The sequence below is a fragment of the Pezoporus occidentalis genome, unplaced genomic scaffold (assembly GCF_034315485.1).
Source record: "Pezoporus occidentalis ecotype Australia unplaced genomic scaffold, CSIRO_AGI_Poc_V1 ctg231, whole genome shotgun sequence".
Lineage (NCBI taxonomy): Eukaryota > Metazoa > Chordata > Aves > Psittaciformes > Psittacidae > Pezoporus > Pezoporus occidentalis.
In genome coordinates this window covers 556,293-584,148 of record NW_026914191.1, presented here as the reverse complement: position 1 = coordinate 584,148, position 27,856 = coordinate 556,293, and the positions used below count along the sequence as shown (strand labels likewise).

Here is a 27,856-nt window from a genome sequence, read left to right as displayed (position 1 = left end):
GTTTTGTTGTGCTGTGTCTAGACCACCGCAATACAAGAAAACAGGCTCACCAGTGTTGAGCTTCCAAAATGACAGGTTTCTAAAGCAATAATTATTTGTACCTGTTCTGAACCTGGTTCAGAAATCCATATTCTTTGTGTATATCTTTCCTCCTCTCTCCATTATTTAAATAAAAATTTATTTAAGTGTGTTTTATTTAAATCAAATCACAAATGCCTTGTGCAGTCTGCTGTCCAAAGAAATATTAAGTATTGGACTAGTACAATTAAATAAATTATCATTAGCCTACAAGAAAATGAAGGTTTTGAATTTATATCCCACCAGTGTAGTGTGAAGGATGACGCAACAAGAAGAAAATGGTTGCAAGGAGGAATTCATGTCCTATCCTCCCCATGTTTGCACATCCTTCTACCTTCGATTGCAACCAGATACATGAAAAAAAGCCAAATAAAGAAGTTGTTTAAAGCTTTTGGACAAATAAGGATAGAGTATGTACTGGTGTGAACAAAGGAAGGCAGAGAGGTGATGAGGTTTTAGAGTTTCTTCACTTACAAATACTGTGGGCTGGAAAGTGGAAACCCACAGTGTTCTGTCTTCAATTTACCTTTAGTACCTGTAGTAAATAAGAAAAGCCACAATTTCGTACGCATAATCTGTATGCTCTTTTCAAATTATTAAAAAAACAATGGAAAAGCCACCAATTTCAGGGTTAAACCTGCCTGGTAATGCTGTTTTTTTTCCTCCCCTCACCCCTTCATTACTATTTTTTACAATTTTACACAATATAACAAATTTATAGATTTTACAATTCACAGAGAGTCTATAAAAACCTCATGCTACATGATCATATTGCTAAACTTGATTCCTTTTTATTATGGCTTTATTATTCTTCCTCATGGATGAAATGGCAGATATATTTTGAATTGTAATTTATTATACAGTTAATATCGCAGGGGTATTTTAAATTAAACAGTAACTGTAGAATACTGAAAAATTATAGTATTATGAAAGGAGTATATGCAATAGCATGAATGTTAACACAAATAGTAGAGAAAGAAATAGACATTTTAATTAGAGTTACCTTTATCTGCTTTTATGGAGAAATTAGAACATGTTACCCAATAAGAAATAAATCAGAGGTGATTTATTGATGTGCAGTTCTTCAGTGGCAGTCTTTTTATGCCCGAGATAAACTGAGGCGATTCCAGATTTTTACGCTGTTAGTCATATGAGAAGACCAACAAGTTTGACCTCATGAACTCTGAAACAAATCTATTAACGTTATGGTATCTTTATGACTCCAATTCCTGTGCACTGAAAGAGAAGAAAAATGTAACGATTGAGGAAACGAAAATTGAAATCAGTTGGAGTTGCTTTACATGGATAAAGGGAACAAGTTTTAAAACCCTTATGCAAGACAATCAGTCGCTGGGAAATTAGCCTTCAAATGACCTACACTACAACTGCAGGCACATATCATACTTTAATGAACTTTTCCCCTCACAATTATATACAGAATTCCTGTATAGCAGGATTTGTAAAAGACAACACGTTGAGAAGCCCTCTTCAGTTATTCACAAGCAAAATTCTTAGTTGCATCTCTAAGTATTTGCAAGTGTGCAAAACAAATCACAGGAGCATCACACCTTCTCTGATTTACTCTTCTTTAATCTTGATCCTCACCTAGGATTAGCCCTGTAAATAAAACTACAGCAGAATGAGGTGCTATGTGAAATAACAAGCAAACCTAGTAATGATTAATTGCCGGAAGAGATCCGACCATCAGCTCCTGTAGGAGTGCAGGACAAGAGTACAAAGAAATACAGAAGAACAAAACCTGTCAGAGATATATCTCTCATTGGCACCCTTCTTCTGGCACCTGAACCATGAGACAGACCTGTTTGCCTCCTTCACCCTTTAAAAAAACCCTTTTCTTAATCACGTAAAGCCCAAGAACACTAACGTGGCAAAGGACTGCTCAGAGGGACCTAGTGACTGAAGCCTAGCAGGACATTTGACCCTCACTAAGGTGAGAGAGGTCCAAAGAAAGCTCCCACCGGGGCAGCACAGGTAATGCAGCAGATGAATGAAGATGCCTCATGTTCTAGAGGGGGCTTATCAGCAGTCAGAGACAATGAAGCTATCTTGGGTGCTAGTGGAGGAACCAGCACTCATATAGGCCAGGAAGAAGTCCAGAGCCACCTCAATCCCTACCTATATCAGTTTCCCTTCACTCAATCCTTTCTCTTGTTTCTCACTACCTGTGCAGATCCAGTCAGGATAGAGTTAGACGGTCAGGGAGCAGCAAGGGCCATTTGGTTACTAAGGGCCGGGGAACCAGGACCACTGTGTAATAACGCGGTGGGCATCCCACAGTATTCAGGCAAGGTGAGCCAGACAGCCCTGGAGATGTCAGAATGTGGGAGTTGCCAAGCATAGCTGTTGCGCAGCTGTGAACTTACCTCAACAGAAAGGGAACCAGCTCTAGGCAAATGGCTGTATCAGCTGGGTGAAGGAGCTATCTGTGTAGCTGTTGGTCCCCAAGTTAATAAAAAAGAATGGAAATATACCAGCATGGGTCAGCCCAATATAGAGTATAAAATGCAAACAGCAAACAGGAAGAACTCGGAAGAGATATACAAGCTTGAGTGGCTTTCAACCCACATGTTCCTTCCCAGAGGGTGGAAACACCCATGTTCATTATGGTGAATATATTATAGAGATTAGTAATAGAATCACATTTGTATTGTGACTCAACTGCACATTACAGTTGCAAAACTCTCCCAAGAATAATATGTACTTGAGTTGTGATTTAAGGACGTTGCTGTATCACTCTGATAGATGAAAATCCTGTGTAACATAGATAACTTTAAAAAACAGTGGGCTTGTTGTTAAACATTAAATTCTTCATGCATGGAATATGTAAAAGAACCTGGTCAAAGAGTAGCACGTGACCTGTGAGGAGAGGCTGAGGGAAGTAGGCTTGTTACTATCAGCCTTCCAGTTCTTGTAAGGGGTTACTGGAAAGGAGCAAGGCTCTTCACCCTAGTGCTTCACAGGATGACAAGAGCCAAAGGGCATGTATCGTAGAATCATAGAATCATATAATAGGGTTGGAAAGGACCTTAAGATCATCTAGTTCCAACTCTATCAAATCAAGGAAGGTTCCGATTAGATATTAGGAAAAACTTCTGGTCACCATGAGAACAGATAAGCCATGAAACCAGCTGCCCAGATAGGGAGCACAGTCTCCATCTTTGGAGGTTTTCAGGACCTGACTCTATAAAGCCTTGAGCAGCCTGATCAAATCTTGTAGCTGACCCTGCTTTGAGCGAGAGGATGGGCTCTGGCCAGAGAATATGAGTGGAGTACCTCAGAAGTCACTGTTGGGTCCAATAGTATTCAACATCTTTGTCAACAATCTGGACGGTGGTATTGAAATTGCCACCACAAAGTTTGCACATAACAGCAGGCTGGGGGGAGATATATATATATATACTGGAAAGTAGAACCATCACAGACAGAAGTCTGGGCAGTCTGGAAGATGGAGCCAACAAGAACTGAAGATATCAAAGATAAATATAGACCCTGCACTTTTGGGTAGAATAATCCCAAGCAGCGATACAGGCTGGGGTCTGACTGGCTTGGGAGGAGCTGTCTAGTGACTTTAAAAAAAAAACCTTTCCATGTGCACTGTCCACAGCTATTGAGCAATCAGTTAATTCCATTTATCTACAATGGCTATATTCTGACGCTGTGAGAAGTCCCAGTGGTCTGAAACTAGGATCTGGAAGTGGTACTAACAAACAGGACTATTTATTCCTGCTTGAAGCATGGGAACAAAATGTGAAGAAAGCCTCTGAGGGACCCACTGGGTATCACTGTATGAATGGTGGTTATTTTCTACTGCTTCCCAGGTTTCAACCTGTTCCGCACCTTTACATGTAGCAAGCACAATGTCATGCTTCGGTGTTAAACTTGTGCTTTGCAGATACCTAGCAGCAAAAAAAAGAAACACTAGATAGGAAAATACAGTTGTCCTTTTTTTTCCCTGTTTCTGTTGATTATGCTGCTTTCTCCTTTGCATGATGACACGTGTTTAACAGTAGCACTAGACTGCAAGTTCTACAGGCTTACTGCAGAGTAAAAAAAACCCATAAAGTCTTCTTCCTCTCAGCACAGTTACATTATGAGAACTATTCTTCTTAGTGCTAAAATAACACTAAAAGCCAAAAAATAGGTTTAAAAAATGGGTTGACAAATAGGTCGATTTAAAATTGATGCTCCAAATACAGTCACTGCTTAGAAAGTCCATCAACAATTGGTGCTTAGGAGCTGGAAACTGAATTAGGTAACATGCAAATAATGCTAGATATAAGCATCTGCTTTCAGGCACTGCTGAAAACAGAATATAAATACAATCTGATTTTTGATGCATATTCAGGCCTCTTCTGTTCTTGGGCAGAAGCTTTATCCTTAAGTATCCCAAAACATGGAAAAATGGATCAAGAAGGCACCCATAAAGCACATGCAGCGCTTAAGGACATAAAAATAGAGAACTCCCTTCCTGAAAGTGTTCCTGTCCCGTAGAAAATCTATGCATTGTCATAAACAGCAATACACCAAAAGAGTTCTGCTGAAAGGGGATGTTTAATTCATCCAGTGCTAGTGTCTGTTTTAATAATAGTTAAAGGAGAGCGTGCTTTGTCACCTATTCCAGCAGCATCTAATTTTCTGCATAGAAATATTCTTCTAACACTTCAGCATGAATGCAAGACAAGGAATTGGCACTTTTAAATTAAGCTACCAATCTGTGACATACTGTGAATAAAGTGAACAGTATCACGAAACTTCATCTATGAATTTTTGATCGCTGAAGCTATATGAAAGTTCATGACAGGTGACAGGGTAAAATTCCCCAGCTTGCATTCCTACTGTATTTCATAAATAATCTGGGATGCTCACATCTCTAAATACTTTGTATATATACAAGCCCACTGTGGAGATCTGACCTTTTAAATGGGAAAGGCCCAGTCCAAGCTGTCCCCCACAGTGATTAAATTGCTGATGTAAGTTTACTTTCTGCCTATATATTCTTAAAGGGAAGTCAGTTCTTAGAAATTGGGCGTTATGGGGTTATTCATGAGGCTACATTTCTAGAGGCTGAAACAGTTACTAATTAGGATTCAATTTAAAATATTCTCTGCAGTGAGTAAGGGCACTTGCCATTAGTCTAACATGGTAATCTAACCCTGCAGATCTGAAAACATCCGTATTTGACAAAAGAAAGAGATTGTGATTACGTACCCATTTAACTAAAATCAGGCAACACAAACTCTGACTCATGCAGGTGAACGGGTTCTCTAAAAGACAATTTGAAAAAATACCAGCTGTGGTCATCTCAAAGAAAGCACCTCAGCAAGGACTATAGAGGTGGATTTAAAAAGATTTAATAGACGTCAGTCCAGAAGGATTAGAGAACATGCATCCGTCCCATAGGAATAATTAAGCATTAACATTCCTTCCTTTAAGGTGCAAAGAAGCTGATACCTACATTTGTAGATTCCTTGATTTTTGTTTGGGTCCAAGCATGAATATTATCCCCAAAAGTATTTTAAAGCAAAATTCTGTAGATGAGCAAAGGAGACTGTCTCATATGCTCCAGATCTTGCACTTACCAAGAAATGATTCATTGTTCTGCCAATTCATACGGAAGGTCAAGAGAAAGTGAATCCTGAGACCACTGTAAGTAGAAGAGCAGTAAATTTTGAAGAAGGATCCATTCTGAAGAAGCAGATCCACTGAATACAAAGCAATCACAGTATTAAAATAAATAGTGAATAAAAAGGATTAGAAAGATATTCAAAGGCCTAAAATAAAACACTCTGTGCCAGGATCTTCTTCAAAATGAGACTTGGGAGAAATGAAGATTTCTACATGCAATCATAACAAAGGCAGGTTTTTTTGAACCAGTCTCCTCAGAGGTGTTGAATGTCTTCTTTGCCTCTGTCTTTACTCCTGCAGACTCTCCCCGGGGGACCCAGATTCCTATAGCCCCAGAAGAAGTCAGGATAAAGGAGGAGTTTTCTTTGGTAGATGAGGATTGGGTTAGGGATCAGTTAAGCAATCTGGACATCTGTAAATCGATGGGTCCGGATGGAATACACCCGCGGGTGCTGAGGGAGCTGGCAGAGGTCATTGCTGGGCCACTCTCCATCATCTTTGGTAAGTCGTGGGAAACAGGAGAGGTGCCTGAGGATTGGAGGATGGGAAATGTCACGCCGGTCTATAAGAAGGGCAAGAAGGAGGACCCGGGTAATTACAGACCGGTCAGCTTTACCTCCATCCCTGGAAAGGTGATGGAACAACTTATTCTTGACACCATCTGTAGACATATCAAGGTCATTAAGAGCAGCCAACATGGCTTTACCAAGGGGAAGTCATGTTTGACCAACCTTACAGCCTTCTATGAGGAAGTAACTAGGTGGATGGATGATGGTAGAGAGGTAGATGTGGTTTTTCTTGATTTCAGTAAGGCATTTGATACTGTCTCCCACAGCATCCTCATAGATAAGCTAAGGAAGTGTGGGCTTGATGATCAGGTAGTGAGGTGGGTCAAGAACTGGTTGGAAGGAAGAAGGCAGAGAGTTGTGGTCAATGGGGCAGAATCTAGCTGGAGGTCTGTGACTAGTGGAGTCCCTTGAGGGTCAGTGCTGGGACCAGAGCTGTTTAATATTTTCATCAACGACCTGGATGAGGGAACTGAGTGTACCCTCAGCAAGTTTGCTGACAATACTAAACTGGGAGGAGTGGCTGACACACCAGAGGGCTGTGTTGCCATTCAGCGAGACCTGGACAGGCTGGAGAGTTGGGCGGAGAGGAACTTGATGAAATTCAACAAGGGCAAGTGTAGAGTCTTGCATCTGGGGAAGAACAACCCCATGTACCAGTACAGGTTGGGGGCTGACCTGCTGGACAGTAGTGAAGGGGAAAGGGACCTGGGGGTCCTGGTGGATAGGAGGATGACCATGAGCCAGCAATGTGCCCTTGTGGCCAAGAAGGCCAATGGCATCCTAGGGTGCATTAGAAAGGGTGTGGTTAGTAGGTCAAGAGAGGTTCTCCTCCCCCTCTACTCTGCCTTGGTGAGGCTGCATCTGGAATATTGTGTCCAGTTCTGGGCCCCACAGTTCAAGAAGGACAGGGAATTGCTTGAAAGAGTCCAGCGCAGAGCCACAAAGATGATTAAGGGAATGGAACATCTCTCTTATGAGGAGAGGCTGAGGGAGCTGGGACTCTTTAGCTTGGAGGAGGCTGAGGGGTGACCTCATCAATGTTTACAAATATGTAAAGGGTGATGGATGTTTACAAATATGTCAGGATGATGGAGCTAGGTTTTTTTCAGTGATGTCCAGTGACAGGACAAAGGGCAATGGGTGTAAACTGGAGCATAGGAGGTTCCATGTGAACATCAGGAAAAATTTCTTTACTGTGAGAGTGACAGAGCACTGGAACAGGTTGCCCAGGGGGGTTGTGGAGTCTCCTACGTTGGAGATATTCAAGGCCCGCCTGGACAAGTTCCTGTGTGATGTACTCTAGGTTACCCTGCTCTTGCAGGAGGGTTGGACTAGATGATCTTTTGAGGTCCCTGCCAACCCTTGGGATTCTGTGATTCTGTGAAAAGGCATTTTTCTCCATCAGACATAAAATAGGCCCTAACCACACTCATTTCTTAAAGAGCAAATTTGGAGCAACAGCAGTGAGTATGGATATACAAGAAATTACACATAATTTTCTTCACAGTAATAGGAATCAGAATTTATATATGCATGTACATGTATTTGATTTATTTTAATGAACTGGAGGAAGGAACAGCCTCTTTCCCTAAATTCCAAGTAGATAAATATATTCTTATTTAAGAAAATATTTTATAGAAGACCTTCTTATGAACTCAGGTGGATAAAGTAATATCCTTGGTATCCTTGTCTAGAACCGGATATAATATCACTTCGGGGTGCCAACCGTGAAATAATCTTCATGTGCAAGCAACAATTTAAGTGTTTTGTGCCTGCTGAAGAGTGCTTCAGAAGAAAGGAAAAAACACACTAAACCCAAGCTGTATCGTGCTATGAGCAGTTACACCTCAAGTCCAGTTTCACACTGTAATAAGTAGTGATTATATTGGCATCAATATCTTGTGTTTGCTCTCTCTCTCTCCTACATGCAATACACTCACTGTTTGCTTTTATCATGTTTCATTTCCTCCATCTCTTTATCACTTTACCACTATGATACAAGAGGCACCTTCTTATTACAAAATACTCAGTAAACTGTTCTCCTCATCTCAGTTTCATCCTAGACTGGACTGCATGGTCACCATGTGGAAGGAGCAGAGGTTGCTACCTGTTGTGATTAATGCTGCATATAATTGTATGTGGCACTGAGATGCTCTTACGAGTATGTGAAAGCTATATAGAAGACTGAAAGAAAGATTAAATCTACAAGACACTAGGATCTGTGAGACTTTTTCCAATGACCATGGTATGAACGTGTTAAAAAAGGTTCCTGGTACTCTGAGACTGCAGTGTTGCAGCTGCCTGGATGGAAACTCCTCTGGATAATAAGCAGATGATAAACAGGCAGGAAGATCAACTCCTTTTACAACTTAATTTGAATCTCTTCTCTTTTGCCTGCAGGATTCATCTAGTTTTCCTCTTCCTTCTTTAGAACCCTTTTATATCAAATTCTCTCACCCAGGCAAAGAGCAAGGCCATTTACAATGGCAATAGAAAGTTGATTAGAACAAATAACAAAGGCTGTAGTTTCAGTGAGTTAAACATCTTTAAGAGCATTAAACAGAACTCAGGCAGGACCTGAGTCTGACAGACTCCCACAGTGGGTTTCAAGATAAGAGTTTCTTTTTCATATGTGTTACATCCACCATAGTGATTCTAGGCTCAAAGTTCACCCTAGGACTGTGCTGCTGAGAATTAATGCACAAAAGGGCAAGCAGTTGATTCCTAAGGTGCTTTGCCAGAGTCACAGCACATCTTTACAAGCTGAGCAAAGTAACTAAGTTCTGACTTTAAACTCTCACCTCCCCCAAATTGCCCATCATACTGTACTTGGTGCTCATCTTGGTGCGTAGGGACAGGAAGAATAAAAATAGTTTTCCCCCTTTGCATGTTGTTTGCAACGTATTCCCCCAGTAACAGATTCCCTTTGCCGATTGCAAAGACTATTGCAACTCTGAGAGAGGCAGAGAGCAAGAGAAATGGATGGAGGTGGGCCTACAGCCAGAAAGTTACCCATAGACTTTCAGATGACATCTCATTTAAGCTGATGATGCTCACTTTCACATGAGTTGTGACATAACCATGGCAGGAACTGACAAGTGTCAAAATCTTAATGAACAAATAAGATTTCAAGTCCTATTCCTCTGTACTTAAGAAAAGCCAGCAAATACTACACATTTTTTCCTCCTTTTTCCCCATGGCACTTACTCCTCTCATCAGCTTCATTGGCACTTTACAAGCGTGTCCAGTTCAAGCTCTCCTTTAGAATAGTTGCTGATATTTAAACTGAACTTGACATGGCTTTCCCACTGGGACACCTTTCTAAATACCACTCTGCTGTGGGGAATAAAGAGTTACTGGATGGTCTGCCATCAGGACTGGAGTTTGTGTGCTAATTCTTGAGCTCAAGAAGCAGCCACTTGTGTTGACTTGTTAAATTATTTTCTTCAGAGGGCACCACATCTCTCATTCCCTTTTTCCAAAGCTCTCATCACACACCAGTGTCTTAATCAAATAGACCAATAAGAGCGGACCTGGGCATAAAGTGGGAAGAAACAGTTTCAGGTATCACTAGATCATGGTGTTCAGGTATGAACAGGGGGAAATTTGCAGCAGCTTCTTCCCCCTTGCAGTCATGTAATAAGCATTCACTGGGGGATATTGTGATCTCTTGCAACTAATCAGCTCCTACAGACTATTTTTCTTTTGCCAGAATAGTGCCTTCTGACAGCTCCCATCGCCCCGACTTAGACCAGGTGCTATGACAGGCACCAGGTCTGCAAACTTAGTGTGTCTGAGGGAGTGTGGGAGACAGTCTCAGAAAGCAGAACCACCATGACCTGGAAGGACTGCAGTTATTTCTCTGGAAGTAACAAGTGTTGCACAAGAGTGCGTGTCGTGCCTTTTCCTCTGTCCATGCGCTTTTCCTCTTCCATGTCCTCCTTATATAAAGGTGAAAGTTGCCTTCTGCTCCATCACTCTTTCCCAAGAAAGGTTTCACCATATGTCTAAGCTCTGACAGCTACCCCAGACAAGGAACAGCCTTCCTCAGAACAGGCTCCATCCAGCATGGATTATCAGACTTGTCTCAGGGCAATAGAACAATTTGGGGTGAGCCTGTCCATTTGTTCTGTCAGAGCAGGCTCAGGAGATGTGCACAAATGGCAAACTGGACAGAAAGTTCGGCAACTCTTTTGCTAATGAACCTCCCTTTGCTCCTGCATGGATTTCCTCATGGAACTCTCTCACTTGTTTCCTTCCGGATATATCAGCCTTTGGGATTGTATGTATGGGTGAGCCATACCCGCAGCAGCCTCTGCTGCTAATTCCAGACATTGCTGTAGTGCTCTACAGAGCAGGCCTGAATGACAGAATCCAAGTTCTGCAGCCTATGACTGCCTCACACATGTCTGGGGACTTTTGGAGAGGAGAAGAAGTGGTTGAGGCAAGAGAGAATACTGTAAGACTGAAGTAAATGGGTTCTGAATCAATAAGGTGGAATTGCACAAGAGGGAAAGAGTTTGAGAGACCTGATAAAGGAATACCAGCTCCATATTAACACTTTTACACACACTGGTGCCATGTGCCCATGTGCAGCACCCTGTCATCTCGTATTCCCTCTGTTAATTTCCTGCTGGATCATGGATCAATATCCGTTCCTACTAGACATCCTGCAGAAAGCACATCCATCTGCAAAGCATGCTGCCACACCACAGGTTACACATGATGTAGGGAAGGCTAGTACACTAGATGGGTCTCTACTGAATAAGGAGAAGAGATGAGGGAGCATTGCTCTTGAAGCTTTGGTATAGAAAGTATAGAAAGAGCCTGAGATCATAAAGGCTCTCAGATGTTATTAGCACAGGCTCGCACCAGTCTGCTCGCTCATTCAAGTAAAACACATAGCTGAACCATCTAGGACAGAATGATCCATCTAGGACTGCTCACCCTACCTGCAGTAAATAGTTTATCCAGTGGCTTATCTGCAGCCACCAAAGGCAACAGAAATCTCTCCATTACTTATTGTTAGTACCTCATGATTTGACATTTAATTTAAGTCTTTCACTATGTCTTACCCAGCAGCTTTAGCATTATAAATAGGAAAGCACTTTCTTTTCCATTTAAGAAATAGCCACAAGGATTCAGATCTATTCAATGAACCTTTTCTTAAGGCTTGCATTGTGTTGTCATAAATTGGTGATGTTCAGAAGCTTACAGGCACCTTTCTCATAATAAAAGTAGGCTAATTGCTGAAGGCATTGTTGCTTCAAGGCATCTATCCATGTGCAGCCTTGTCGAAACCAGGACAAGCTTTCGTGGTCATACTGTTTCCCTAAATCCTGTAGAGGTGAGGAAGCTGTTTCTTTTGTTTACAGTTACAAACTTCTCTGCAAGCATCTTTCTTTGAGATGTTTTATTTTCTTTCTGTTACGAAAGCTTCCACAGCCCTTGGTATACCAGGCGCTCTGACACAGAGGGCAGTCAGGCTGGCTATGGACAATATGCCCTTGACAACTCTGTGTTGGGTATTACTGATTTCTTTCTCAGCCATCACATGCTTAAGTATGGATGCAAAGAGGACATGCTCCATGATATTTCCAGGGAGGGCTTTTGCTGTGTGCTTTTCTCACTGTACTTCATCCTTACATATGCTGCTACAATTGTCTACCCACTATGATTTCTCGGATGCTGTGTCAGATTTCTTTGTAACAATGACAGTAAGAAGACTCACCAGCTTCAACCAGACGGCACTCAATCTCCAGCATAACAGCAGAATTCATACAAACATGTAGCCTGCCTTCTCAAATCAGAAAAGACTAATGACAAATCCAAACATCCTTCAGATGTAAATACTTACCAAGAAACATAAAACGAGGGGTTTCTCCTCATTGAAACAGGCTGTTAGGGCCTGGAAGAGTCTAAAAGAACCAGCCACTCTTACTGTTCTTCCAAGGAAACCTCTCAGTCCTTCGTAAGAATGGCCTGAAACCTATTGCAGCTGGAGCTGAGAAGTAAATCAGGCCATCTGGTCTTTAGAACCCTTGTTTTCCGTGTAACAGATTGGCCACTTTATTGTTAATTGCTTTTCAAAGCATCCATAAAAAACATTTCCAGCACTTATGCTTTCATAGATACTCACTTGTATTAGCATTTGAAACCTCTTTATCTATATTAAATGTTTATACTGTGCTTATTACCATAATGCTTGAGTAGCATAATGCATGCGGCCTCAGAAATCTCCTGGAAATAGGAAAATACCAATCCTCAACTTACAGGCAAGGAGAGGACCATATGTTTTAAGCTGTCTCTGTTCAGCTTCTGTCTTCTGACAAGGCTCGCCCTTTAATTTCTGAAAACACAACTTTGCTTAGGTCCCTTGGACGTGTGATTAGAGTGCACTCCTTGGATGCAGAAGCTGCAGTATAGGAGATGAGGAAAAGAGCTGACAACCCACATAGCAGAGACCACCACTGAACTCATGTCCTCTGTCTCAGACTACAGATGGTAGGCATCACAGCCTCTTTTTCTGACAGCTGCTTCTGTGTGGAACTGGATCCTCCAAACCTGTGGTAGCAGCATCTGCTGGGTCAGATTCCCTGGCTGAGGGAGGAGTGAGGGCAGGTTCCCTGCCCTGAGTGACCTGGGCTGTTCTAAACTGCTCAGCACTTACCCTGGAGCACATTCTGTGACATAAACTTCCCCAGGTGATGCCTATGGACTAGAAAAGGTTCCTAAGCTTACTTATGTATGCTTACTTAATGTTCGTATATGGTGTATTTTGAAATGCCCTTATTAAACCAGCAATTATGATTACATTTGAATAGCAGTAGGAGCTCAATATTGCTAAAAATAACACTTGGAGCATTAATTCACTTCCTTCACATTTTATTTTTGTTTTCACCATGTTTTTCCAGGAAAAAAAAAAAAAATTAAAAAGAATGGCATCATATTCTCTTAAGGGAGAGGTAAAACCCATTAGTGGCTTATGTATTTTGTCTACCTTCATGAATCTGCTCCTTAGGTTCCAGAAAGACTTACAATTTTCCCTCATGTCTAGACAACTTGAAGACTGCATAAACTAATTAATACCCTGTTCCTCCCTACAGTCTACAGTAGTCTGTATTCCTGTATTCTGAGGTTTTGTTAATATAACCATACATGGGAAGACTGCAACCTCGAGATAAACTGGAACTTCTGCTCAGCAGGTGACACAGTTTTACCACTTATCTATGTGTTTCTGTTACAGAATAATATGTAAAGGAACAATTCGTCTTTATCTTTACCTCCATTTGAGGACTCGAAAAAGCAAAGACTAGACTGCTGACATTTATTTGGCAGGTGAAGTAACTTTCCATGCTTTGGGAAATAAGACTTTTAGCCCTAAGGAGAGGATCCTTCAATACAGGAATAATGGCTTGTGTTACATGTCTTTGGGTTAAAAGATTACTTCACTAAGAACATTAAGCACTGGCTATTCCATGAAATCTTTCAAGTACCACTCTACTTGCAGCATCAATTAACAGCCCTGAGAACGATGCCCAGGCTTCCATATCCATGTTGCAAAAGCGTGACATCTCAGGATAGGGAAGGATCAGTGGGATGCCCAATGAAATAATGAAGACTTCCTTGGAGATAGAGAACAAAGGGGAATGTGACACCATGGCTGAGCTCTCAAAGGGCTGAGTCTTGATCTGGGTGAATCCTCTAACCTTGAGCATTCAAGGCAGGACTGCTAGCTCATTTGCAGAATCTCTTCTGAGGAGGGCCTCATCTGATATGTTTGGATTACAGAGCAAAATCCTGACATAAACGACAACGTTAAGACTGACTATGCTCACCAACATAGTATTAAGGTCAAAAGCAGATGTGCCAGTGTGAGGTAGAATCCAGCTACAGGGGCTCTGAAGCGTACAGGCTGGAATCCATATGTATGAAATGGACATCTGGCAAGATTTTGCCATCTAATTCTGTTCAAGGTCTAAACTTAGTCTTCTCAGGCCACTTATTCAAAGGCTTTGTTTCTGGATTTCTAGCTGGAAAATCCATTGAATTTCAGCTGATATTACAATTATGCAGTGTGTACAGGTGTTAATGTCTCTAGTTCCATTTCTAATAGCACACCAAATTAAAGCATCCAAAATTGGAATTTTCTTCCTCCCAAAAAGCCCCCACTGCAAGTCTGTGATTTGTTTCATCTGTAATGCAGGGATAATGATGACTTGCTTTTGACAGATGAAATTAATAATAAAAATCGAAATGAGATCCGCTTAGCCTAACCCTGAGCAAGGCTGATATGTGGAAAAATAAAACTTATCTGTCAACTTCTTTCTGACCTTGGTTGTGAAACTTTTGGCTCAAACACTTCCCACTCTTTTCCTAGCTATAATAAGTTTAACTAGTAGGAAAACCAGCTAGTTAAAGGAAGTGATTCTTCCCTTTATAACAACCCTGCATTAATTAATGTATATTCTGAAAAGACCTTTAGAAGTTTTTGAGAAGCATTATTATTTATTTCTAAGGGAACATATTTCACTGTATGATTAAAGATACACTAGACACATACCTAAAGTTAGAAGGTAAAATTTAATTAGTATCAGAAGTGTCCCCATGAGCCCCTGATTTTCTAAGCTATCAATATCTCTTTAACTACTTACGTCCTAAAGGTAGGGTTTTAACTCTGCCTTTTAGGTCTGAAATAATAAGGGATATAAAGAAGATGGAGAAGCTCTTCAGACATGCACAGAGAAAGGACAACAGACATAACTTGCAGAATTCTGACTAGGTATACAGGGGAAAAAATGTCACTATAAGAGTGGTCAAATACTGGAGCAAGTTGACCAGAGAGCTTGTGAAATCTTCATCCTTGGGGATACTTAGAACTCAACTAAGCAGGTCTCTGAGTGAATAACATGGTAAGTCCCTGTCTGAACCGAATGACCTCCGGGGTCATTCTATGTTATTCTGTGATTATGACTACATAAAGGCCTCTTTCCCATTCATGTGAATCATGTGATGTCATTGTGTGAGCTCCTATCAGTTCCATGATGTCATAGTATCAGCCTTGTGTGGTCCATTTCTGATCCCATTTTATGCAACCCTGACAGAGACTGAAATATTTTCGGTCACAACACTGTGTTTGCTCACCTACTGTAAGCATGACCATGGTCCTATATTAAAAGCTTATTATATTAATTATGCTTTTTTTGGAGACCTTACCTAATACAGCTTGATAACGAGGTTCGTATTTTTTTCACAGAAAATGCAGCTTTATAACTAATGAAACTAATGCCATCTGTATTATGGAGAGTTTCAACATTTTGGACTTCCCAAGATGGCCTCTTATTCAAGTGGGGTTACTTTGGAGGTGTCTTGGAATATGTATGTCATATGCGGCTTGTATATATATCTCTTCTTGGGTGAAATGAAAAATTTAATTATATGAAAAAAATGCAAATTGCTGCCAACTGTGTTAACTGTGAGAGTGTTGCATTATCTTCTAACATAAATTGTCAGTGAATTGAAGAAAAGACGTTTTGGAAGCTGATCTGATTACTGTCAGGGAAAGTGCTCAAACTCAATTGTTGGCAAATGTCCAGTACCCATCACTGAACGATCATCACCTCATCATTCAGCCTTCTCAACTGACATGCAAAACAACATCCAAATATTCATTGCACATCTGTGCTGGACAGATTATGCATTAGCAATTCAAATCAATTCAATGTACAGGCAGTTTCTGTAAAAGCGTCTGTTTGGGTGAGATGCCTTGTTGTCTGGGATGGATAATAAGGCAACTCTGTCTAATCTTGGAGAACAATCAACCTATCTTGAGAAGGTGACTGACTACGTATGCTCTTGCCCTGACAGCACTAGAACAATGGCCCCATAATGCACTTGACTCAGCTGGTAATAAAATCTACTTTTGATTAGCAGCCATGGCTTGTGTCAATCACTGTGTGATGTACCATTGTCCTCTGGTCCTGAACACAGTTTATTTACAAGGAAACAAAAGCTTTTTGGATATGGCTGCTGCCCAGAGATTGCAAAATAGATTGAGCTGTCAGCCTCACACACTAGATGAAGATTAATGAGTTGTGCAGACAATAAATATGAAGCAATGACCATAAATATGCTAATAGGTATTATCCATATACACTATAATTGCTACAAAAATTAAAAAGTAGTGTGAAGGAAACAGGTCACAGGGTGGCAGATAGATAATCTTGGATGCTGAAGGTCTTTGCTTCAGTGAGATTCTCTACAGGTTTATTTCCTTCAATTAGACCCTTCAAAAGAGCAATTGTTTAAAAGCTGTTTGAATAATCTCTTTTGAAACAGAGGTTTATGGGAAAATATTTATGAAAAAGTGACTTCAATGAACATGTTATTGGAATAAGAAGGGTGACTACCAGAAGGAGGCTATACAGAGATTAATGTCTGTGATCAGCTGCCCAGCTTCACTATGAGGAAAATACCTCTTAAGTGGCACACTAGTGAGAATTTCAAGGAAAACATACTGAAGAGACACAGCAGTTTATATATCCACAGGCACAAGAGAGTAAGGTCATTCCTGAGCAAAATACAGAAGAGCTTCATGCACATCTGGATGTGTTTGTGATTTCAGCTTAGCATGCTTTCCTCTTCTTTTTTTTATTAACTGAAGAATGGAAGGATGCCCATGGCCCGGATTTTCAGATCATTTCCAACCAAGCCTCTGTTTACCAGTTCCTTTCAAAGTCTGGACAGCACATGATCTTTGGCACTGAAGGATGAAACCTGACACTCAGAGAGTTAAAAATCAGCCTATGTATAAAAATCAGACTATATGTATAAATGCTTCAGCACCTAAGGCTACTGAAATTGTAGTGACACTGAAAATAAAGGCAGTTGTACTCTTGGTATTCATGGCTTTGACTCTCTGTTCTCTGAGGCTTAGAAGTGCCACTGGGTGGTTTTTTTTACAGCTTACAAGACCTGTCTCCTTTCCTCAGATTTTTACCTTCTGGGACAGGGAAATTATTCCCACTGTGACTGTTTTAATGTCAGGCTCAGTGTATTTCTGTTTCCTTCCATACTTGAACTAGAACTTGCATCAGTTTGTCTCTTAAATTATCACTGCTTGGATTTCTGACAAGCGGTCCACAAAGACTTAGAACTGCCTTAGTGCTCCTGTGCCAAGCTCTCTGTAAACTCAGCTGGGTATCAACTACACTCACCTAACACCTTGGAAGTCACACTTTCTAACCAGAAATGCCAGTAAAACAAAGCAAAAATGCTAGGTGACATTTCACAGAGCCAGCAGAGGAGAGAAGAAGCATATCTTTCTGGGTGAATCGGTGGAGGGAGAGGACCTCTGGAAGCTGCAGGCTCAGGGACTAAATTCTTGTTCCTAATCCCAATTCAGAGTTGACATTTGGTATGCTTAAACTGGAGCACAGGAAGGCCCTGTTACACCATCATGAGCAAGGTGAGCCCAGCAAACCCAGAGGTTGAACCGAGAGTCCAAATCATCAGGAAAGTTTGTAGTGATAAGGCAAGTCCAAGGTCAAGCCAGAAGCAGTTTCAGTCTGCCAGGGTCTGTCCAGGGCTATTAAGACCTAATAGCAGGCTCAGCCCTGACAAGGTACAAGAGATTGACCTTGGTTTCCTTCATTTTCACACAAGAGATTGTTGGGGTTTCATAGTAAGCTGAAAACAAGTAAATGCAAACCCCTTCTAGGTCAGAACTTCCCCATAACTGTTATTTGCCATGTCACTACAGTAACAAGAGCATGAAAGTAGGGAGAGCTCAGCTGGTTTTAGCACTGTGTCCTCTGTGACTATTCACACATTCTTCATCCAACTCACTGCAGCCACTTGGCAGATTTTAAAGTCAAGGTCCATGGCACAGTTGTAAACAAAGGCTTCCCTTGAATCTCTTCAGTGACTTCCCTCTCCTTATTAGATTGGGTTTCTTCTTGGTTTTATGATACTACTATTAATGTCTCCTTTCACTGCTTATCCACAGATGTCTCTGACAATTGTGAAATGCCTTGAGGCACTTTGCTTGCAATAAAACTTCAATTTTGTCTAATTTTAAGTAATTTTAGTTAAACAACTTTGTGTGTATCCATTATGAATTGTGTTTTAGGATGGAGTGAAAGGTCATCACATACAAAGTCTCTGCAGGTCTGTGAAGCTTTCATTATCTGTGGCTTTGCCAGACTTTATAATCATTCCTGATGGGCTGTATTAAATAACTTGCATTAACAAAGCACCAAAAGATTTTAGCAGTTTTAAAAGAGGGATCTGTAGTAATATATAAAAAGAAAGTGACATTTTTTGTCTTTTTTGCCACTTTGAAGTGTGCCTACAGCACTAACTGTCATATTCTTATATGGAATTTTGCTTGCATTTAAGCTGCAACTGTAGATATTTTGTAACATTAAGTAATTTAAAATCATAAATGAGAGACCTAGGAATTCATGGGGATAAAGATTCATCATAATACAGAAGCAAAACAGAAAAGAAAAATTACACGCTTCAGAATTACAGAAAACTAACATATATGAATTAAAGAAAAAATGACTGAAAGGGTTAAAAGAGCAGGACTGCTCAGGGGTATATGGGCCAGATATCCCACTGCTTAGATAAATAGCACATATAAGAAGAAAGGAATGGGCTTTGTGTCCTTAGCTCTATAACCCACCATGTACAAGATATAGATATTATAGAACTCTGAAAATGCTCTATTTTCATTTTGTATATTTCCACTTCAAGAGCCATCCTTGTGGTAGTCTGACCTAACCAGATATTCCTCTTGACTTAAGGGAGGAGACCTATGGAGTCTATAGCCTTATTTAAATTATTGGCTTAGAAAAACTGTGATAAAGGAGTGTGTGCCATTTGCAAAGGCCTGTTCATTAAAGACAGAGGCTCTGCTTTATCATGGGGGAGAATAAAACATCTGTGTCAGTCTGCTTGTACGATGCAAGGGCCCCTAACAGTTCCTTCCACAAAGAAATTAATTTCAACCATCCATTGTTAATGGAGTTCTGATTTCCAGCTCTCTGCAAACCTTTTTTTCCAGGGGCAGCTGTACCACAGCTGAACTCAGGGTGCTATAACAAACTCGAGTTGCAGTTTCTGCATGACCACCACTTTGCTGCCTTTTTTCCTATTGCCTTTACCCAGGGCTGTATTAATTCTTAAAACGAAGGGCTAGCTTCTACAGGTGCAATTCAGCACAATAGGGTGCAAAGCAAAAGAATGAAGAAGCAAAATTCTCAGCCACAATGGCTGCCGATCAATGATTCATCATGCTACTAATTTGTTTTAGTATCATAAGAGGAAATCAGCTGGTTTGCCTAAATTTCACCCTCACGCTGTGAGGGTGCCTAAAAAGGCATTTTCATAAGGTTCAGTTTCATTTCATGGGTGAGGGTAAGTTTTGTTTTCGTTTCTTTCTGATGGTGGCAGCAGTTTCATTTCTCTGCTGTGACCTAGACAGTGTATAAAAAAGCTGGCTGAGCCTCTCAGTGCTTCAGTGGATTCCACACCACCAGAAAGAGAAATGTCTGACCAAAATGTCCGCAACGCTGGTTTCTCTCCCTCCGGGATCACAAGAGGCTCGCTTGCTTCATCAATGATGTCCAATGAAGCAAAAGCTTCTGGGGGAGGCGTGCGCTCTGGAGGCCCTACCTCTACTCTCCAGGAAATGGGTATGAGTCATTTTGTGTGTGTGTGGTTTTGTGGTTTACTGCATAAGGACAAAGAGGTTTTTGTACCTGAAAATAAGCTTGGCAAGTAATCTCTTCTCTCCTACCTTCCATATTGCACTGAAGACAAACAATTTCTATATTGAACTGTGTGTTACGAGTGGGATGCTATGAAGAGTATTTTCTGTATAGGTACATATGCACGAATATACACATGCCTATGAGATGCAGGGCAGTGTTTTGTTTGAAGTTTGTGCTTTCTCTTCATTCTGCTAGGAATCATCAATAATATGGGAATTCGTGATAGCAGTAAGCAACAATACACTTATGCAAGAACATGATCTGTGTACTTATATTTCATATAAATTATCAGATTTCCCTTGCTCTTTACTCATATACATCCATACAGGGAGAACCCATAAAATGTTATGCAGACACTATAGCAGAGGAAAATTAGCTGCAGTGCAAGAGCTGAATTCATGAAGGGAATATATACACATTCTTGACATCCTGTATATAAGTACTAAAACTAGGCATAGCTGGCTTTCACATGAGCTAGCCCTGCTTGCTTTTCTGTTGCATGCACAGAGCAATCCCTGACCTGATGACCCTAAGCAGCTTGGCACCTGTTTAACCCCAGATCCCATGGGATTGATGCATGACATATTCTCCCTGCCAGTCTTGCCTGTGTGACCTGATTCAGCAGTCATCTCTAAGAAGGCATCACTCCACAGAAAACAGTGACCCATACAGTCCTGCTTTACCCAGCAGTACAGTAGTTAGCATGCTGACTTGGATAAAGGCTTCCAAACACTTTCTCCCTTAGGGGTCTTGGACCCATATCTCCCACATGTCAGGAGTACACTAACCAGCAGGCTGGTTATAGGTGGGGTTCTCTGCCATGTTGGTCATGATCTGGTCAATTCTTTTCGTAGTAAGCAGCTGGAAGTCTACTGAAGGATGGAGCTGAAATCTTCCAGACGTAAAATGGGTGTTTGGCTGGGTGAGCTGGGCAGGGTCCAGATTTGGGGCACCTTTTAACAGTAAAAAATGTGATAAACTTAATTAAGAGAAAGTAAATTATTTTTTTAAGGTATGTTTCACACTGCAATATTATTCATAGTGTGTGGCCCCCCAGACAGAGAGGGATTAAACGACATTGAATCACTTCAGAGAGATATTGCACGTGACTCCTGTGAGGCATGTTTTAATTTTTATCCTGTATGGCTTGATCGTTCAGTTTAGGTTACTGAATACAGTGTTTATTTAATATTTAATAGCAAAGAGATGAAGGGATAGTAGCAGCAGAGGAACAGAAGATGAGAGAGAATCAGGAGAGGAGGAGAACTGAGAGAGCTTGAGAGATGCTCTCTAGCACCATGCTACATTAGCAGCAGAAATCCTGGTACACAGGAGATGCCAGTTACTTAATCTAGTCATACACAGAGTCACCTGCACAGTCTTGCCTGGAGCAGTACACAGTCAGTGGCAAACTCTTCAGTGGTGATGCCACTGAAAACATGAAGTTGTAGTTTCCAGACTAAAAGATTGAAGACTTTTTTCCCTCCATATGCTGGGATATGCTGAGTATCTTTATGAGAGAGATAGATAAGCAAAGTAAACATTTAAAACCACCTAGTTTGATTCTTGCAATGTCTGTACCAACTGTGCACTTTAATGAAACCCACTATTTTGGTGAAGAGAAATCTGCATGACTCAAGGAAACCTTAGCCATGCCTACAGGAGATACTCCAAAAGAGCTTTTATCCATGTGAAAAATGCTGGCTCTGTAATGTTGCCAAGACAGGTGTGAGCTTTGGCTCCCTGCAGCAGGAGAGCTTGCCACACGTTCTTTGACTGATTGAGAGCTAAAAGGGCCTGATTTCATTTCCGCAGGTGCTCGCTGAAATCTCTCACTCTTCAAACACATCTTCTTAACCTTTTCGTTCAGACTGTAACCATTCCTCCCCCCAGAGCAAACACGCTCGAAGGAGCGGCTGATTCTGCAGCAGGGCATGAGTATTGTTCAGTATCACTTTACAGATGATATTATAACAAGCTCATCACCAAAATATTTGAGCATTCTCCAGGAATGCTTTAAGCATTATCACTAACATTTGTCATCACTAATGCTTTACTCCTCTCCCAGGAGAAGAAATTGCAGTGGAATACTTCGGGCTTATTTTTACTGAGAAGGAAGATATATAGAGAAATTGTTCACTAGCCACCACAGTGTTTGAATTTTACAGGTATCTATTATATACAGGTTTATGCTATGGAAAGTGAAGTGAAAGGAACATATCTTTCACCTGGAGCAGTAAGCAGTGAAGTCTGCAACAACCCTTAGTTCCTGTAGGAATTTGTCCCACTGTCCTCAGGTAGCTCCTCAGCAGAGACAAACTGTGCTGAAACTGTTTTGGCGATCTATGAAAAACAGTCTGCGCAAGAGTTGAAGGTTTTCTTTGTGTTCTGGAACTATCCACAAAACACTGCACATATCCTTTCCCCAAGGTGGCAGCTAAAAAGCAGTATCCTGATGGAACCAGTCATCAGCAAGTAACCAGCAGTCTCCTTGACTTTTGGTACATTTGTTAGCCTTGTTAGTAGTTCATAATTACGCCATAAGGTTCCTTCCAGTCAGTAACATCTCCTTTGTATCTGTTCTAGGTGCCAGAGGCTCAACCCATTCATCAGGTTTTACCAGCAGTGGCATCTCCCCTGCATCCCAGGCCTCCCAGATGATGTCCAAGGAGGCCAGCTCTCATGGAGGTGGAACTCCCCGGGGTGGTACAACTTCCACTGTCCAATCCATCTGTGAGTGAGAGTCCTCCTCATACAGATGATTAGCAGATGACTTCTGAGAAGTCAGCAGTATTTCAGCTCAAGTGTACATTTACTAGATGAAGGGTTGTACATAAGAGAAGTGACCGCATTGTACTTGAAGCAAGGTTTCTCCTGTTTACTGCTTTATACTTGGTGGGAAGCTGAAACTAGGGAACCAAGGGAAATAGCTATGCCACAAGGTTGCAAAGATATGGGTAGATTGCAGAGACAGAAATCTGAAACAAGTAGTGATAGAAAGAAGTCCCATGGAAGTTTAGGTTGTGCTTTCATCAGCAACACCATGGAAGTTCATTAACTTCTAATTTCAAACACAACTGCAGGACCAAACCAAGAGCTTCACACTTGAACATACGAAACAGTGGGATGACATAATTAAACATGAGAATGGAGTTATCAGACTGACAGCTGGTAATCGTAAAGTCCACTTCTTGTGGCCTTTTAGAACAGTTTAGCTTTCTTTCCTTTAAAGGAAATTCAGTGGGTCAAAAGCAGACGCTTTTTGAGCTAGTAAATGCAGACTAATCTGCACTTACTAGCTCAAAGCAGAGAACGACACAAGTTTTCCTCATCACCCGGCCACGTTAATGCAACCCACACCTAGTTAAATCAAACCAAGGTATGAGGAGGCTTAGTCTGTACCTGTATGCACCAGTAAGGATGCTAATTATGGTGGTGGGATCCTGTGGGGGTTGCAAGAGAACTGGAGACAGGACTGAAGTTATGAATTTCACAAATGTTTTTCAAAGTGTAACACAGACCCTTTGGTCTCTGACCTGGAAATGTTTGTAACCAATGCTCAGATATTCTGTGTTTCCCTGCGCTGCAACTTTGCTTTAAGTTGTTCTCCCATGTTTGTTTGTATTTGTCTTTAGCAATGGGTGGCAAAGGAGGAAGACGCTGAATAGAAGAAAAACATTAGTCCAGAAGTAAGCTCTGCAAGCAGTTCATCCTTTACCAGCAGTTATCTGACAGCTCCTCCCCTTCTTTGCTTTCCCCGTCACAGCATGAAAGGCAAAGCCTTTTACACATGCGCAAATAAAGTATATTAAAATGGCGGATTCTTGGATTAAACTAGTGGGGACAGGGATGAGGGGCAGTTTCTTCCTTGATTAAACATTCTCTGAAGCACGGGCACATAATGAACACAAGCCGATAAGTGGACGCTAAGGTGCTTTGGAATGCACGGGTGTCTTACTAAAATCCTGGGCTTAGCAACACTGGACTCTCCAATTACAGGTAGCTTGCTTTATTTTACAAAAAGTGATCAGAGTGCAAAAGTCGCTCTGTTGTGAGAGAGAAGCACAGAAACACTCCGTAAGGGGCATCCAGCAGTTCCCTTTGGATGTACTTCTAACGGGCTATCAACTTAAATCCTATTTAATTAAGAATACACATAAGCAAACTAGAAGAGGTCTCAATAAATCTCATACCTTAGAGATGCAACTGACATTTTTATCCCTCTACTATTTCTAAGGTCCCTTTCACATTAATTTAGTTTAAAGCCCCTGTTTGCTTATTGAGAGGTGGCAGCTTTGTCACAGCTAGACAAAAATTACTCCTCTAAACTTCTTACGATACCTGAGAACAGATAAGGAAAAGAGCCATCTTCTCTGGAATAGGTGTCACTGCTGCAGCTTTTTGCTTTTCCCCACATGCCAGACTTGTTTCCTTCATATGTACTCATACAATGATGTTTCACCAAACATGCATAATGCTGTCCATTCCCTATGCAAATTCCCACATACGTTCTCCCCCACACTTCTATCTTATTCCTGTCTTTCTGACTCCTCATCCTCCCTCCCCTACCACCTTCCTCCCTTTGTATTTCTAACAAAACCACACTGTGCAGCTTCTCCTTCCTTTTCCTCACCCCAAGACAGAAGGAGAGAATCTCATACCTTCAGGCCAGAAGTTAAGAAGCACTGGGTTTATGGTGCTGCAGTCAGTGATTTTCTCCAGCAGCCTCTGTCACCCAGATTGAACATTCCCATCTCAGCTGCATCTCTTCATGGCTGAGAGACTTGTTTGTACACGTGCACCTTATACTCCCAGATACGTTCTTTTCCCTCCTGCTTAGACACCTGCCTGAAAGGACATGAGAAGTCAGCATCTGCCTCCAGTTGCAGCAAAGTTACAGGGAATTATTTAATGAGAGGAGGAGCGCCAGCATGGAGGAAGAGGTGCAGAAATTTATCTTCACTTGCTGTGCCATGCAAAGTATTAACAAGCGATTGAAAAACAAAGTCTCGATTTCATGGGATGGAGCTGCTGTCCTCACAAGGTGGTATCTCAGGCAAATGCTTAAATGTAATCAGGAGCTGAAGTTATAAAATCATAGAAAGATTCCGTTTCAAAGAGACCATGGTGTGAGGAGAATAGGAGCAGTTCTCTAGTCCAACATTCTGCTCAAAGCAGGGTTAGCCTTAATGTTAGACTCATTTTCTCAAGGCTTTGTCTGGTCAGGCTTTGAAACTGTTGAAGGAAACGGATGTCGTAGCTTCTCTAGGCAACCTGTTCAAAAGTTTCACCACTCTCCCAGTTGAGATTCTTTTCCTCTATGTTGAAATAGAAGTTTTTCTTCCAGTTTGTCTCTGCTCTCCTCTAGGACTTCTCCAGAGCTCAGTAACAATGATTTTCACATGTGCCCCAGTCACCATTAAGCACAAAGCAAAAGGTTAGGCAAAACACAAACGACAGGATCTGGAAACCAATGTCACCAGCCCCTGAAAAGGGAAGGCAGCGGGAGGCTGACGGTTTTACTCTGATGAAGTTTCTATCTGGTTCTCCTGTTGTGGTTGTCCCTCCTTATAACATGCCTTCCTTTCCCACTGAATTAGCCTCCAGCTAAGCAACCCACTTGCCCTCTCACTTTCAAACCTGCTCCATAGTCATCCTTGATCCCTTCCAAGGCAGCAACCTTACAACTGCTGCAGGACATCAACAGGGTGCTGTTACCTTCCTCTCCTGCCTTGGCGCATGCTCTGCAAGAGCTGTGGTGGAACATCTTGCTGGCTTGGACTTTGCCTCATGACCTCATAGCACCTCTAAAAAAGACTGTGGCAGCTTTGCCAAACAGCTGATGGGGCATAGGTAGAGAAAGCTGCTTAAATGCCCAGGAGCACAGCTAAATTTCTATAAGGCACTTAATGATCCTTGCTTATGGCAGTTTCATCACAGTTCTGCCATCTCTTTACACAGCAGGGAGGGAGCATAAGATCAGCATAAAGCAATGTGATTTTGACTAGACAGCATTTTATGTCCATTTACTACAGGTTAAAGGGTATGGGCAAGTAAAGGGCAAAGGAAAGCTGCATCCTGTCTTTATTGACTTTACAGATCATCGACGGTTCTGCTTTTGCAGCTTTGTCCACCCAGCATAATAAAAATAAAAGCATTGAAACTCTGGATATTTGGCATAGCTTTGGTGGACTCAGAAGTTCACTGGTCTTCAAGTCTGGATGAATGCAAGGCTTTAATTAAGCCATCCTATACTTTCCTTCCAAGGACTAATGCAGCAGCCTGTGACTTCTAAAGTATAACTGTGATCTACCAGCACATCTTTATTCCCTTCTATGCCCTTAGTTAACACCGGCATGAGGTAGAATAAGAAAGTCTATGCTGGATTTTTCCCATTCAGAGATTCCCCCATGTGCGAGTGCCAAGGTGTATTCACAGAGAACAGCAAGGACCTAGATTCCCACCATCCAAACCCCTGTTTTAGCACTGATGGTGCTAAGGTGAGTCATACTAATGAAACTAATGAAAGAATGACAAGAAGTAGTAAAAAAAGTCAAGCACATACATAACTCACTAGACAAACAGTTCTGTAAACTGAAGCTGTATTATGAGAAATTATGTGTGACCATGTCATGACAATTAAAGACTTTGTTTCTTACTTACCTGCAAAGCGGGAAGATTTAAAACTGTGTTTCAACTTTAAATCCTTGACCTCAAGTGGCTTTGTCTTGTTAAAAAATGACTATCGTTAGCGAAAGCTGACAAAAGGTATTTATGCCTAAAAGAAGGAAAAGCAATTCAAACTAAAGCAAGGATACCTAACCATGTATCATTTCACTTTTCAGCACTCCTGTGGTTCTGGTGTTTCCAATTTGGATTATTTTTCTCATCTTCAGATCTTGATGTGTTGAGAATTAACCTAGATAGCTTTACTGAGCAGGGAGCATCCTCTGCTGCATTAGAATTCACTTAACTGAGTCAGCTCTTACAGTTCTATAGGAGAACAAAGGTAAATGCCTTCTCCTGAAAGCCTTACTTGCAGACCACTTGAGCAAATTCATATGTACATTACTACAAATGAAGTATTTACATTTTTAAGAGAATATAATTGAAAAGGTCAAATAACAACAAATATGGCAATTTAAATCCCTCATGTCTCTCAATCAATCTTTCCACAACAAATAAACAGAGAGGGAAAGGAGAAGATGCAGCAGTGTGTGATTACCAGAGCAATAGCACTGAAGCAATGCACTGCAGAAAGCACATAGCTCTCTGCACAGAAATCAATTTCTCCCATGGGATGGGGTCGATAGTTGTCTGACAGGACACTATACAGGCAATTTAATAGCATTTTATCTAAATGAATCTATTCCTCCCTCCCCCCCCCCCCCCCCAACCTCACAGTTCATAAGAAGCCTTTCTTAGTAAAATAGATATTTTAACAATAGGAAAGTATTTATCATTCTGAAGACATGACCATTGTCTATTAAAAATCATTTATCCCTATTAGTTACTCATTACTCACAACTCTGCCAACATTGTTATTCTAATCAGCTAACTCATTCACACAAACCATAAGAATTACTTTCAACTACTCTGGAAACATTTTCCTTACCATAAAATGTTTTAAGCAATAGATCACCCTTTCAGGAAAAATAAGCCAATGAAATAGGCAAACTCGGTTGGTTTGAGGGAGTGTTGCTATCTGAAATGACATTTTTATGCAAGGAAAAGCTTATTTTTTGACAAATGTGTAATACATACAGATTGGTTGTCCAGTATATT

The 27,856-nt window shown here is 41.2% G+C and overlaps 1 protein-coding gene and 2 long non-coding RNA genes across 5 annotated transcripts in view; 1 reads left to right on the top strand and 2 right to left on the bottom strand.

Annotated features, from left to right (window-relative positions):
* LOC134165183 (uncharacterized) overlaps nt 1–27,856 on the bottom strand; it is a 498,306-nt gene that overhangs the window by 325,925 nt on the left and 144,525 nt on the right. The window lies entirely within an intron of this gene.
* LOC134165175 (uncharacterized) lies at nt 532–27,045 on the bottom strand. Of its 3 annotated transcripts, XR_009965417.1 has the most exons (5): nt 25,712–27,045; nt 24,733–24,919; nt 12,567–12,708; nt 5,679–5,801; nt 850–1,314 (listed from the first exon to the last, which is right to left on the bottom strand). It is a non-coding gene; the product is annotated as an uncharacterized LOC134165175 (long non-coding RNA). The 3 variants fall into 3 exon arrangements; XR_009965419.1 differs by lacking the exon at nt 12,567–12,708; XR_009965418.1 differs by lacking the exons at nt 850–1,314; nt 5,679–5,801; nt 12,567–12,708 and adding an exon at nt 532–613.
* LOC134165174 (interferon alpha-inducible protein 27, mitochondrial-like) lies at nt 19,804–23,888 on the top strand. The gene is made up of 3 exons (XM_062621687.1): nt 19,804–19,993; nt 22,658–22,804; nt 23,707–23,888. Exons 1-3 carry the CDS (start codon nt 19,846–19,848, stop codon nt 23,733–23,735), a joined length of 324 nt encoding a protein of 107 aa, XP_062477671.1. The 5' UTR covers nt 19,804–19,845; the 3' UTR covers nt 23,736–23,888.